Genomic DNA, 14,375 nt, shown 5'->3' with positions numbered 1-14,375 from the left:
GAATGCATTCGATAAGGTGCCACACAAGAGGTTATTAAACAAAATTAGGGCTCGTGGGATTGGGGGTAATATACTAGCATGGATTGAGGATTGGTTGACGGACAGAAAACAGAGAGTAGGAATAAACGGGTCATTTTCGGGTTGGCAGGCTGTAACTAGTGGGGTACCGCAAGGATCAGTGCTTGGGCCTCAGCTATTCACAATCTACATCAATGATTTGAACGAGGGGACCAAATGTAATACAGGTAGACTATCCTTTATCCGAACTTCCGAAAACCTCTAAAAACCGAAAGTTTTTTCGTTCAGCGTAAGTCGTGCGCACGACATGACCAGAGTGGCGCACGACTTACGCTGAGCAGGGCAGAGGGTCACAGAGTTCCCTCCTGGGTAGGAGATTGCAGGCCGAGCCGGGCAGTGTGAAGGAGGTACCGGGAGAGTGAACCCAACAATACAGCGGCCCGTCCGATAGCTGCAGCGGCCCGTCCGATATTCTTTTCTCCGCACCCCCCCCCCCGACCGCCGACCCCACCGCCGACCCCCACCCCCGACAAATTTCCCAGTCTTATAAAATACCTTCTGAAATCCGAAAAATTCCGAAAACCGAAACTCAGCTGGTCCCAAGGCTTTCGGATAAGGGATAGTGTACCTGTATATCCAAGTTTGCTGATGATACAAAGCTGAGTGAGAATGTAAGTTGTGAGGAGGATCCAAAGAGTTTTCAAGGGGATATAGACAAGCTAAGCGAGTGGGCAAGAACATGGCAAATGGAATATAATGTGGAGAAATGTGAAGTTATCCACTTTGGTAGGAAAAATAGAAAAGCAGAGTATTTTTTAAATGGTGTGAGATTGGGAAATGTTGGTGTTCAGAGGGACCTGGGTGTCCTTGTACACGAATCACTGAAAGTTAACATGCAGGTACAGCAAACAATTAGGAAAGCAAATGGTATGTTGGCCTTTATTACAAGAGGATTGGAGTATAAGAGTAAAGACATCTTACTGCAATTATATAGGGCCCCGGTGAGACCACACCTGGAGTATTGTGGACAGTTTTGGTCTCCTTACCTAAGGAAGGATATACTTGCCATAGAGGGAGTGCAACGAAGGTTCACCAGACTGGTTCCTGGGATGGGGGGATTGTCCTATGAGGAGAGATTGAGTAGACTAGGCCTATATTCTCTAGAGTTTAGAAGAATGAGAGGTGATCTCATTGAAACATACACAATTCTTGCAGGGCTCAACAGGGTAGATGCAGGGAGGATGTTTCCCTGGCTGGGGAGTCTAGAACCAGGGGTCACAGTCTCAGAATAAGGGGTCGGCCATTTAGGACTGAGATGAGGAGAAATTTCTTCACTCAGAGGGTGGTGAATCTTTGGAATTCTCTACCCCAGAGGGCTGTGGAGGCTCAGTCGTTGAGTATATTCAAGACAGAGATTGATCGATTTTTGAATATTAAGGGAATCAAGGGATATGGGGATAGTGCAGGAAAGTGGAGTTGAGGTAGAAGATCAGCCATGATCTTATTGAATGGCAGAGCAGGCTCGAAGGGCCAAATGTCCTACTCCAGCTCTTACTTCTTAAGTTCTTATAGCAGGTCAGTCATAGCGGAGTCAGTCAATATTCGAAGAGACAAGTGGAGGCTTTAGCACCAAAGTGCACAAATAGACCATTCGGCCCATCATGCCTGCTGGCTCTTTATTAGATCAATCCCAAACTAATCCCGCTGCCTCGCTCTCTCCCCATAGCCCTGTATCAATCCCAAACTAATACCTAAACAACCCTCTGAGTGAAGAAATTCCTCCTCATCTCAGTCTTAAATGGCTGACCCCTTATCCTGAGACTGTGACCCCTGGTTCTAGACTCTCCAGCCAGGGGAAACAACCTCTCAGCATCTACCCTGTCAATCCCCCTCAGAATCTTGTATGTTTCAATGTTTCAATTCCTCATTCTTCTAAACTCCAGAGAGTATCGGCCCAATCTACTCCTACGGTGCTGTATCATTCTATGCACATCAACTGACTTGGCTTGTGGGGCCTACGATAGTCATGAATTAAATCATTAAGTCCCCTTCCCCCCCACCTTTCCCTTTCTTGCTTCTGGCTTCCAGGAACAAGAAGAACAAAAGAAACTCAAGATTCACGAGAAGGGCACGTACACGGCTCGTGTGAACGCGAGGTATGGCAGCCTGCAAAAGGTGGTGGATGAACCAGAGGAGGAGGACACAGAGGCAGAGCATGTAGCCAACATTAAAAAACTCTCCGCTCTCAAAAGTGACCCGTCGTGGAAAGTCAAAGTCACAAGAGGTGCTGCCATTTCTTTCCAATTGCTTGAATTATGTGCTTAGACCTTCAGTGAATGAATCAAACACTTCCGGGGCAGGTACAGCATGGGGTTAGATACAGAGTAAAGCTCCCTCTACACTGTCCCATCAAACACTCCCAGGGCAGGTACAGCACGGGTTAGATACAGAGTAAAGCTCTCTCTACACTGTCCCCATCAAACACTCCCAGGGCAGGTACAGCACGGGTTAGATACAGAGTAAAGCTCCCTCTGCACTATCCCGTCAAACACTCCCAGGGCAGGTACAGCACGGGTTAGATACAGAGTAAAGCTTCCTCTACACTGTCCCCTCAAACACTCCCAGGGCAGGTACAGCACGGGTTAGATACAGAGTAAAGCTCCCTCTACACTGTCCCATCAATCACTCCCAGGGCAGGTACAGCACGGGTTAGATACAGAGTAAAGCTCCCGCTACACTGTCCCCTCAAACACTCCCGGGGCAGGTACAGCACGGGTTAGATACAGAGTAAAGCTCCCTCTACACTGTCCCATCAAACACTCCCAGGGCAGGTACAGCACGGGTTAGATACAGAGTAAAGCTCCCTCTACACTGTCCCATCAAACACTCCCAGGGCAGGTACAGCACGGGTTAGATACAGAGTAAAGCTCCCTCTACACTGTCCCATCAAACACTTCCAAAGGTGGGATGGTGGAGGGATTGAGGGCTTGGGTTCAGAGGGCACTGATGGTGAAGCAGAGAGAATGGGATGACGGAACAATCGAATGAATATTACAGTGCTGGAGAGAGAGGATGTCCTGGAGAGCTCAAGGACAGAATCTATTTGGTTAGAGTTGAGAAACAATAGAGGTGCCATTACACTACTAGGTATATTCTAAAGGCTGCCAACTAGTGGGAAAAATATAGAGGAACAAATTTGCAGAGAAATTAGAGAGGTGCAAGAAATATATAGTAGTGATAATGGGGGACATCAACTATCCTAATATAGTCTGGGATAGTAATAGTGTAAAGAGCAGAGAGGGGGAAGAATTTCTGAAGTGTGTTAGGAGAACTTTCTTGATCAGTGCGTTTCTGGCCCAATGAGGAAGGAGGCATTGCTGAATCTGGTTCTGGGGAAAGAGGTGGGTTAAGTAGGTGAACATTTAGGGAATAGTGATCATCGTATCATAAGGTTTAGATTAGCTATGGAAAAGGACAGGGAGCAATCCAGAGTAAAAATATCTAATTGGAGGCAGGCCAATTTCAGTGGGTTGAGAATGGATCTGGCCCGGGATGTAAATTGGAATCAAAGATTGGCAGGCAAAACTAATCGAACAATGGGCTGCCTTTTAAAGAGGAGATGGTTCGGGTACAGTCGAGGTACATTCCTACAAGGGGGAAAGGTAGGGCAACTAAAGCCAGAGCTCCCTGGATGACGAAAGAGATAGAGAGTAAGATGAAGCAGAAAAAGGGTGCGTATGACAGATGTCAGGTTGAGAATACAAGTGAGAACCAGGTTGAATATAGAAAGTTCAGAGGGGAAGTGAAAAAGGAAATAAGAGGGGCAAAGAGAGAGTCTGAGAATAGATTAGCAGCTAACATAAAAGGGAATCCAAATGTTTTCTATATGCATATTAATAGTAAACGGGTCGTAACAGGAGGGGTGGGGCTGATTAGGGACAAAAATGGAGACCTATGCATGGAGGTAGTACTGGCTGAGGTACTAAATGAGTACTTTGCATCTGTCTTCACCAATGAAGAAGATGCTGTCAAAGTCATAGGCCGTGATTTTATCGGCACTGAGGGGGCGTGCTTGGAGGTGGGTCAAGGGTCAAAATCGTTTGTCGATCCTGCTGTCAACCTGTCTCTAAACAATTTTCCCAAGTGTCGGGTCCCTGATTTGCGCATGGACCCGACACCTAGCGGTGGGAAGAGGATTAAAGCCACTTACCTGTCTGTTAACAGGTACTTGATACTTGTTAACAGGCTCTTTTTCAATTTTGCCGCTTCTGCCTCGGGGTTCCCGACGTCCGGACACCACGCCAGGTAAGTGTGGCGTGTTGTGAGTTTGCTGTAGTGTTTCTACATTGAAGACAGCTGCAGAAGGGGGTTGAAGGATCCAATGGTGCAGCGGTGAGTTTCAGAGGTAAGGAAATGTTGTGAAAATCATTTTTAATGCTTTTACACTTTTCTGTAGGTAAAAAGTTTTGAAATCGATGTCTAGTCCCACCTCATTGGGAGAACCTCTCACCAGTGACAGATCGCTTCTGTAACCTCACCTGAAGCTGCTATCTGTTCCAGCCTATGGAGGGAGTCATTGGAGAGCCTGGGTGCAAGAGCTCACCTTTGTACAGTGATTGTCAGTGTTTGCAGCACCTCAATGCTGTCAAACACTGAGAAATGAGCTGTCAAAGAAAAATTGTGCATGGTCCCTTTAAGAAAACCGGCAGATGTCGCATCATCAAATGATGTCATCTGACCGGCTTCCTTTTAATTGGCCGGCAAGCCCGCAGGGCGGGCTTAACAAGGCCAATCAGCGTAAAATCACGTCCATGGGCCGGATGTAGTTGAGGGTGGGACTGGGAGCCGGAAACAACCTGACCCGCTCCCAACCCGCACCTATTTACAAAATCGCGACCATAGTGAAAGAGGAGGTAGTGGAGATACTGGATGGGATAAAAAGGAGGAGGTACTAGAAAGGCTGGCTGTGGCTTAAAGTAAATAAGCCACTAGGACCGGATGGGGTGCATCTTAGGATGCTGAGGGAAGTAAAAGTGGAAATTGCAGAAGTACTGGCCATAATCTTCCAATCCTCCTTAGAGACGGGGCTGGTGCCAGAGGACTGGAGAATTGCAAATGTTACACCATTGTTCAAAAAAGGGTGTAAAGATAAACCCAGCAACTACAGGCCAGTCAGTTTAATCTCGGTAGTGGGGAAGGTATTAGAAATGATAATGCAGGACAAAATTAACAGTCACTTGGACAAGTATGCATTAATTAAGGAAAGCTAGCACAGATTTGTTAAAGGCAAATTGTGTTTAACTAACTTGATCGAGTTTTTTGACAAGGTAACAGAGAGGGTTGATGAGGGCAATGCAGTTGATGTAGTGTACATGGATTTCCAAAAGATATTTGATAAAGTGCCACATAATAGGCTTACCAGCAAAGTTGAAGCCCATGGAATAAAAGGGACAGTGGCAGCATGGATACGGAATTGGCTAAGTGACAGGAAACAGAGAGTGGTGGTGAACGGTTGTTTTTCGGACTGGAGGAAGGTACACAGTGGTGTTCCCCAGGGGTCGGTACTAGGACCACTGCTTTTCTTGATATATATTAATGACTAGACTTGGATGTACAGAGCACAATTTCAAAATTTGCAGATAACACAAAACTTGGAAGTATAGTGAACAGTGAGGAGGAGAGTGATAGACTTCAAGAGGACATAGACAGGCTGGTGGAATGGGCGGACACGTGGCAGATGAAATTTAACGCAGAAAAGTGCGAAGTGATACATTTTGGTAGGAAGAACGAGGAGAGGCAATATAAACTAAAGGGTACAATCCTAAAGGGTGCACGAACAGAGAGACCTGGGGTTTATGGGCACAAATCGTTGAAGGTGGCAGGGCAGGTTGAGAAAGTGGTTAAAAATGCATACTGGATACTGGGCTTCATAAATAGAGGCATAGAGTACAAAAGCAAAGAAGTTATGATGAACCTTTACAAAACACTGGTTCGGCCTCAACTGGAGTATTGTGTCCAATTCTGGGCACCGCACTTTAGGAAGGATGTGAAGGCCTTAGAGAGGGTGCAGAGGAGATTTACCAGAATAGTTCCAGGGATGAGGGACTTCAGTTACGTGGATAGACTGGAGAAGCTGGGGTTGTTCTCCTTGGAGCAGAGAAGGTTGAGAGGAGATTTGATAGAGGTGTTCAAAATCATGAGGGGTCTGGACAGAGTAGATAGAGAGAAACTGTTCCCATTGGCGGAAGGGCCGAGAACCAGAGGACAGAGATTCAAGATGATTGACAAAAGAACCAAAGGCGACATGAGGAAAAACTTTTTTACACAGTGAGTGGTTAGGATCTGGAATGGCTTTCAAAAGGGAATCGGATAAGTACCTGAAGGAAAAGAATTTGCAGGGCTACGGGGAAAGGGCGGGGAGTGGGACTGGCTGAAGTGCTCCTGCAGAGAGCCGGCACGGGCTCGACGGGCCGAATGGCCTCTTTCTGTGCTGTAACAGTTCTATGCTTCTATGGTTCTGGAGGAGTGGAGTATTAGGCAATGTAGAGTGGGAGGAGATCACTGAGGTAGGGCATGAATGGATTTGAAGATGATCTTAATAGTGAGTAGTGGCCACTTGTGCAGTTTATGAAGGTGTCTGTTGACCAGGTGAGGGAGTCCCGTTTCTTCAAAAAAGAAAGAGCTTACAATTACACAGCACCTTAACATGTCCTTTCAACATCCCAAATGGCTTCACGTCCACTGAATGTGTTTTTGCGGGGCTATGAGGAAAGAGCAGGGGAGTGGGACTAATTGGAGAGCTCTACCAAAGAGCCGGCACAGGCACGATGGGCCGAATGGCCTCCTTCGGTGCTGTACTATGATTCTAAGTGTAGTTACTGTTCTGTATTCAGGAGAGGCAGGGAGAAATTTACAAAGAGATGGTGAGGTAAATCGAAATAAGTGTGCGATATAAAGCGACCACTCTCTCTCTCTCTCTCTCTCTCTCTCTCGCTAGATCAGTTTATAATTTTCCTTCATTTCAGATCGCCATATTGAAAAAGAAACCTTGAATGATTACATCAACAAGAAAAGGGAGATGTTTATCCTTCAGGTAACTGTCTAATTATTATAGAAATAGTAATATTTATCTTAGTTAACGGCTTCCAGTTCTGTCTCCGTTTTGCCAGCTTATTTTGTTTCCCACTCTCGCCTTTGACCCCCTTGCCTTCGTGTACCAGTTGTGCCAGTTTCTCCTCTTCCGATAGATTTTTGAATATTAAGGGAATCAAGGGATATGGGGATAGTGCAAGAAGGTGGAGTTGAGGTAGAAGATCAGCCATGATATTATTGAATGGCGGAGCAGGCTCGAGGGGCCGTGCGGTGGAGCAGGCTCGGGGGGCCGTGTGGCGGAGCAGGCTCGAGGGGCCGCGTGGTGGAGCAGGCTCGGGGGGCCGTGTGGCGGAGCAGGCTCGAGGGGCCGTGTAGCGGAGCAGGCTCGAGGGGCCGAATGGTGGAGCAGGCTCGAGGGGCCGTGTGGTGGAGCAGGCTCGAGGGGCCAAATGGTGGAGCAGGCTCAAGGGGCCAAATGGCGGAGCATGCTGGACGGGCCGTGTGGTGGAGCAGGCTCGAGGGGCCAAATGGTGGAGCAGGCTCGAAGGGCCGTGTGGCGGAGCAGGCTTGAGGGGCCGTGTGGCGGAGCAGGCTTGAGGGGCCGTGTGGTGGAGCAGGCTCGAGGGGCCAAATGGTGGAGCAGGCTCGAAGGGCCGTGTGGCGGAGCAGGCTCGGGGGGCCGTGTGGCGGAGCAGACTCGAGGGGCCGTGTGGTGGAGCAGGCTCGAGGGGCCAAATGGCAGGGCAGGCTCGAGGGGCCGAATGGTGGAGCAGGCTCGAGGGGCCGTGTGGCGGAGCAGGCTCGAGGGGCCGTGTGGTGGAGCAGGCTCGAGGGGCCGTGTGGTGGAGCAGGCTCGAGGGGCCAAATGGTGGAGCAGGCTCAAGGGGCCAAATGGCGGAGCAGGCTGGACGGGCCGTGTGGTGGAGCAGGCTCGAGGGGCCGAATGGTGGAGCAGGCTCGAGGGGCCGTGTGGTGGAGCAGGCTCGAGGGGCCAAATGGTGGAGCAGGCTGGACGGGCCGTGTGGTGGAGCAGGCTCGAGGGGCCAAATGGTGGAGCAGGCTCGAAGGGCCGTGTGGCGGAGCAGGCTTGAGGGGCCAAATGGCCATATCCTGCTCCTATTTCTTATGTTTCTGACCTCGCTCTCCCTCGTCACAGTCTATTTAATCCATCCTCCTTTGCTCTTTGTTCCTCACAAGCTCCAAACATCCTCGTCCTGTAATGTCTTCCCGCTTGCTGTATCCCCACTGCGTTGAAATCAAGACTCGTCGCACCTATATTAAAACATTTTAATTCTCATCCTTGTTCTCAAATCCCTCCATGGCCTCGCCCCTCCCTATCTCTGTAACCGCCTCCAAATCTACAAGCCTCCAAGCCCTCTCTGCTCCTCCGATTCTGGCCTCTTGCACATCCCCGATTTCCATCACTCCACCATTGCCAGCCTGGGCCCTAAGCTCTATAATTCCCTCCCTAAACCTCTCCGCCTCGCTACCTCTCTTTCCTCCTTTAAGATGCTCCTTAAAACCGACCCTTTGACCAAGCTTTTGGTCACCTGTCCTAATATCTCATGTGGCTCGGTGTCAAATTTTACTTCATAATGTTCCTGTGAAGCTCCTTAGGACTATGTTAATATAAATGCAAGTTGTTATTATTTATATTGCAACTCATAGAACGATACAGCACAGAAGGAGGCCATTCGGCCCATCGTGCCTGTGCTGGCTCTTTGGTAGAGCTCTCCAATTAGCACCACTCCCCTTCTCTTTATGCATAGCCCTATCTTTTTCCTTTTTCAAGTATATATCCCATTCCCTTTTGCTTACGTCGGCTATGGCCTACCATGGGACCTCTGACTTTGACCTGGTCTCCCTACTATTGTCTCCTACCTATTCCCTGCTACCAGGAAATATGTATTCCATTAATTACTACGTTTAAACAGGCCTATGTAACCTGAGCTTTTCCTGTGTCCATGCGTGTGTGCACTTTGGCTGCCGCTCCAGACACGAGCCATTCAATACTTTTCCACTTTTTCCCCCTATTTTCCTTTTCTCTCTCTATCCCTCCCTGACCGCTCTCTCCTGTCATGTCGCCTTCCATCTCTCCTCTCTTGGATACTCTGCCCTCCCAAATCCCTACTCCAATCCTTCATTACTCTTTGACCTCCAACTCCTGCCACCGTCCCAGGCTTGACTCCCTCTTAGATAAACCTACAGCTTCCCTCTGTGCCTTTCTTGGCATCGTATGAAAGGCCCATCGAGGCACTCGTCACTGCCGCCTTACAAGCTGCAACCCCAACTGTCCCATCCTACTCTCTCACCAACCTACCCGCCCAGCGTGCTCACTGGGGGCAATTCTTGCCAATCTCCTCCCCATCCAACTCATCCCCCCCCCCCACCCCCCCCAGCGCTGACCCTGTGGACGCTGGCAGTGGGTCAGCCATCACCAACCCTCTCCGCATCTCCCTCCAGAATGTCCGTTCACTTGTGAACAAGGCCCTTGCCATCCATGAGCTTATCGTGGATGATTGCATCGACATCATGGCCCTGATAGAAACTTGGCTGAGGGGTGATGACACCTTGCCCTTAAATGAAGCCTCCCCGCCTGGCTATACCTTCCACCACTTGCCCCACTCAGACCGCCGTGGTGGCGGTGTGACTCTCATCACCAAATCACCCCTTGGCCTGTCCCCCTACTCCTCCGGCACTCTCTCCTCCTTTGAGCATCTCAGCTTATTCCACCCCCCTCACCTCTCATTTAAAATTCTTGTTCTCTACCGCCCACCCAAGCACCATAAAAATTTATTACCGAGATATCTTCACTGCTCTCCTCCCTCAGCCTCTGCACCGAACGACTTCTCATCCTCAGTGATTTCAACCTCCATCTCAATTCATCACGCTCTCTCTCCTCTGAGTTCACTAGCCTCCTATCCTCCCTTAATCTCTCCCTCCATGTAAACTCCCCAACCCATATTCACGGCCACCCCCTCGAGCTTGCCATCTCTCATGGCCTCGCTACTCCCATCGAGTCAATCGCAGATAAGGCCATCTCTGACCACTTCCTCGTATCGCTCTCCACCCACATCCCCCTTCCACCCACCCCCACCACCATCCCTAATTCCTTCTGTGTCCGCCCCTGGAAAAAACTCTCTCCCAACTCTCTTACAACTGCACTTATGAAACCCCAACTCTCCAGCCTTTGGCCCTCCATTCACCAGGACATTTCTGCAGCTACCGATCTGCTCAATCACCCCCTCACCACTATCTTTGATGCCCTAGTTCCTATTGAAACAATTACCCTCTCTCACCCTGGCCGTTCCCCCGGTATGACTCTCATCTTCACTCCCTTGGGTCCAAGGGACGCAGACTTGAACGGAATTGGCAGACAACTGGATTAGCCATTCACCACCAGATCTGGCTGGACCACATAAAGCATTATTGAGTCCTGCCCTCGTCTGCCAAAATTGCTCACTATTCCAGAATCATTCTGGAATGCAAAGATAAACCCCGGCTCCTATTCTCCACTGCTAACCGTCTTCTTAAACCCCTCTCCCCTGTCTCCTCCACCCTCACCTCTGACAGCAAGTGTGAGGAGCTCATGGATTTCTTTTACTCTAAGATTGAGACCATCCGTTCAGCTGCCTCTGCTACTTTCCCTTCCTTCCCCTAGCCCACTGGGTCAAACTTCCTCTAAGGTTCCCCCCTGCCCTAGCCCTGAACTCGCATCTTTCTCCAGTTTCTCTTCAATCTCCCCTCATGCCCTCTCCCCGCTCATCTTGTCCATGAGACCCACCTCCTGCTCCCTTGATCCTATTCCCATCAAACTGCTGACCACCCAACTTCCTTTTCTGGCTCCCCTGTTGGCTGACATTAACAGTTCTCTCTCCTCAGGTACTGTCCCCCACGCCCTCAAATCTGCTGTCATCACCCCTCTCAAAAACCAACCCTTCACCCCTCCATCCTTGCAAACTACCGCCCCATCTCCAACCTCCCTTTCCTCTCCAAAGTCCTTGAACCTGTTGTCGCCTTCCAAATCCGTGCCCATCTTTCCTGCAATTCCATGTTTGAATCCCTCCAATCAGGTTTCTGCCCTTGCCACAGTACCGAAGTGGCTCTCACCAAAGTCACAAAAAACATCCTTTGTGACTGTGACAAGTAAAAACTATCCCTCCTCGTCCTTCTTGACTTGTCTGCAGCCTTTGACACGGTTGAGCACTCCATCCTTCTCCAGCGCCTCTCCACCATCGTCCAGCTGGGTGGGGCTGCACTCGCCTGGTTCCATTCTTATCTATCTAATCGTAGCCAGAGAATCACCTGCAACGGCTTCTCTTCCCGCTCGAGCATTGTTACCTCTGGTGTCCCCCAAGGATCTATCCTTGGCCCCTCCTATTTCTCATCTACATGTTGCCCCTTGGTAACATTATCTAAATACACAGCGTCAGTTTCCACATGTACGCTGACGACACCCAGCTCTACCTCACCACCACTTCTCTCAACCCCTCCACGGTCTCTAAATTGTCAGACTGCTTGTCCGACATCCATTCCTGGATGAGCAGAAATTTTCTCCAATTAAATATTGGGAAGACCAAAGCCATTGTTTCCGGTCCCTGCCACAAACTCCGTTCCCTAGCCACTGACTCCATCCCTCTCCCCAACATCTGTCTGAGGCTGAACCACACTGTTCGCAACCTTGGTGTCATATTTGACTCTGAAATGAGCTTCCGACCACATATCCGCAGCATAACAAAGACCGCCTATTGCCACCTCCGTCGCACCGCCTCAGCTCATCTGCTGCTGAAACCCTCATCCATGCCTTTGTTACCTCTACACTTGACTATTCCAACGTACTCCTGGCCGGCCTCGCACATTCTACCCTACGTAAACTTGAGGTCATCCAAAACTCGGCTGCCCGTATCCTCAACCGCACCCAGTCCCGTTCACCCATCACCCCTGTGCTCGCTGACCTACATTGGCCCCCGGTTAAGCAACGCCTCGATTTCAAAATTCTCATCCTTGGTTTCAAATCCCTCCATGGCCCTCGCCCCTCCCTATCTCTGTAATCTCCTTCAGGATTAAAACCGATGGCTGAAGAGCTCCTCCCAGAGTCGCAATGCCGATTCCGCCCACTAAGGGGCACAATGGGCACGATCTTCACCGCACGTCAATTACAAGAGAAATGCAGGGAACAGCACCAACCGCTGTACATGGCCTTCTTTGATCTCACAAAGGCCTTCGACACAGTCAACCGTGAGGGATTATGGAGTGTCCTCCTCAAATTCGGCTGCCCTCAAAAGTTTGTCACCATCCTCTGCCTGCTTCACGACGACATGCAAGCCGTGATCCTGACCAACGGTTCCACCACAGACCCAATTCATGTACGGACCGGGGTCAAGCAAGGCTGTGTCATCGCACCAACGCTCTTCTCGACCTTCCTTGCGGCAATGCTCCATCTCACCCTCAGTAAGCTCCCCGCTGGAGTGGAGCTAATTTACAGAACAAACGGGAAACTGTTCAACCTCCGTCACCTCCAGTCCAGATCTAAGGTCGCCCCTTCCTCTGTCGTCAAATTACAGTATGCAGACAACGCTTGTGTCTGCGCTCACTCAGAGGTCGAACTCCAAACCATCGTCAACACCTTCACCGAAGTGTACGAGAGCATAGGCTTTACACTAAACATCCGTAAGACAAAGGTCCTCTACCAACCTGCCCCCGCCACACAGTACTGCCCCCCGATTATCAAAATCCATAACAAGGCCTTGGACAATGTGGACCACTTTCCATACCTTGGGAGCCTACTGTAAACAAGGGCAGACGTCGATGACGAAGTCCAGCACCGCCTTCAGTGTGTCAGTGCAGCCTTCGGTCGCCTGAGGAAGAGAGTGTTTGAAGGACCTCAAACCCAACACCAAGCTCATGGTCTACAGAGCAGTAGTGATACCCGCCCTCCTGTATGCCTCAGAGACATGGACCATGTACAGCAGGTACCTCAAAGCACTGGAGAGGTACCACCAACGCGGCCTCCGCAAGATCCTGCAAATCCATTGGCAGGATAGGCGCACCAACGTCAGTGTTTTTGCTCAGGCCAACATCCCCAGCATCGAAGCTTTGACCACACTCGATCAGCTCCGATGGACGGGTCACATTGTCCGCATGCCCGATACAAGACTCCCAAAACAAGCGCTCTACTCGGAGCTCCGACACGGCAAGAGAGCCCCAGGTGGGCAGAGGAAACGCTTCAAGGACACCCTCAAAGCCTCCTTGAAAAAGTGCAACATCCCCACCGACACCTGGGAATCCCTGACCCAAGACCGCAGAAAGTGGAGGAGAAGCATCCGGGAAGGCGCCAAATACCTCAAGTCTCTTTGCCGGGAGCAAGTGGAAGCCAAGCGCAGGCAGCGCAAGGAGCGCACATCAATCCAAGCACCCCACCCACCCGCCCCTTCAACCACCGTCTGCTCCACCTGTGACAGAGACTGTAGGTCCCGCATTGGACTCATCAGTCACCTGAGAACTCATTTTTAATGTGGAAGCAAGTCATCCTCGGTTCCCAGGGACTGCCTAAGAAGAAGAACCTCCTTCAGCCCCATAACCCCCCCGAGATATCTGCGCTCCTCTAATTCTGCCCTCTTGAGCATCCCTGATTACAATCGCTCAACCATTGGTGGCTGTGCCTTCTGTTGCCTGGGCCCTAAGCTCTGGAATTCCCTCCCTAAACCTCTCCGCCTCGCAAACTCTCTTTCCTCCTTTAAGACGCTCCTTAAAACCTACCTCTTTGACCAAGCCTTTGGTCACCTGCTCTAATTTCTCCTTCTGTAGCTCGGTGTCAAATTTTTTGTCTTTTAATACTCATGTGAAGCGCCTTGGACCATTTTACTATGTTAAAGGCGCTATATAAATACATGGGTCCTGGTGGAGAGAAATCTAGAATGCTAAAGAGAAAAGACAAGGAAGCAGTGCAGGAAAGGGATTGGGGTAAGGATAACCAGATAGTGTCAGGAAGGGACAGAGCGTACACACAAAGGAGTGCACTAACAAATGGGGTCCGGGTAAGAAAACATGGTAATAAGACAAATAGGGCCATAGTACAAAAAAAATGTTAAGATGCCTAAAAATGTTAAAAAGACAAATCTAAAGGCACTGTATCTGAATGCATGAAGCATTCGTAATAAGGTAGACGAATTAACAACACAAATAGATGTAAACGGATACGATATAATTGCGATTATGGAGACACGGCTGCAGGGTGACCAAGGCTGGGAGCTGAATATCCAAGG

General features: G+C 49.8%; 1 protein-coding gene across 4 annotated transcripts in view; it reads left to right on the top strand.

The window, feature by feature from the left end:
• Window positions 1-14,375, top strand: part of cfap100 (cilia and flagella associated protein 100) — an 84,136-nt gene that overhangs the window by 26,988 nt on the left and 42,773 nt on the right. For all 4 annotated transcript variants that reach the window (XM_086002155.1, XM_086002154.1, XM_086002157.1 and 1 more), the window contains 2 exons: window positions 2,107-2,302; window positions 7,044-7,111. In XM_086002155.1, the coding sequence (XP_085858281.1) occupies window positions 2,107-2,302; window positions 7,044-7,111 (264 nt within the window). The remainder of the gene's footprint in view (window positions 1-2,106; window positions 2,303-7,043; window positions 7,112-14,375) is intronic.

This window comes from Somniosus microcephalus, chromosome 11 (assembly GCF_052327205.1).
Source record: "Somniosus microcephalus isolate GS21.2 chromosome 11, FLI_Smic_1.0, whole genome shotgun sequence".
Taxonomy (NCBI): Eukaryota; Metazoa; Chordata; class Chondrichthyes; order Squaliformes; family Somniosidae; genus Somniosus; species Somniosus microcephalus.
The sequence above is the reverse complement of the archived record's forward strand: the minus strand, read 5'-3'. Positions and strand labels throughout refer to the sequence as shown.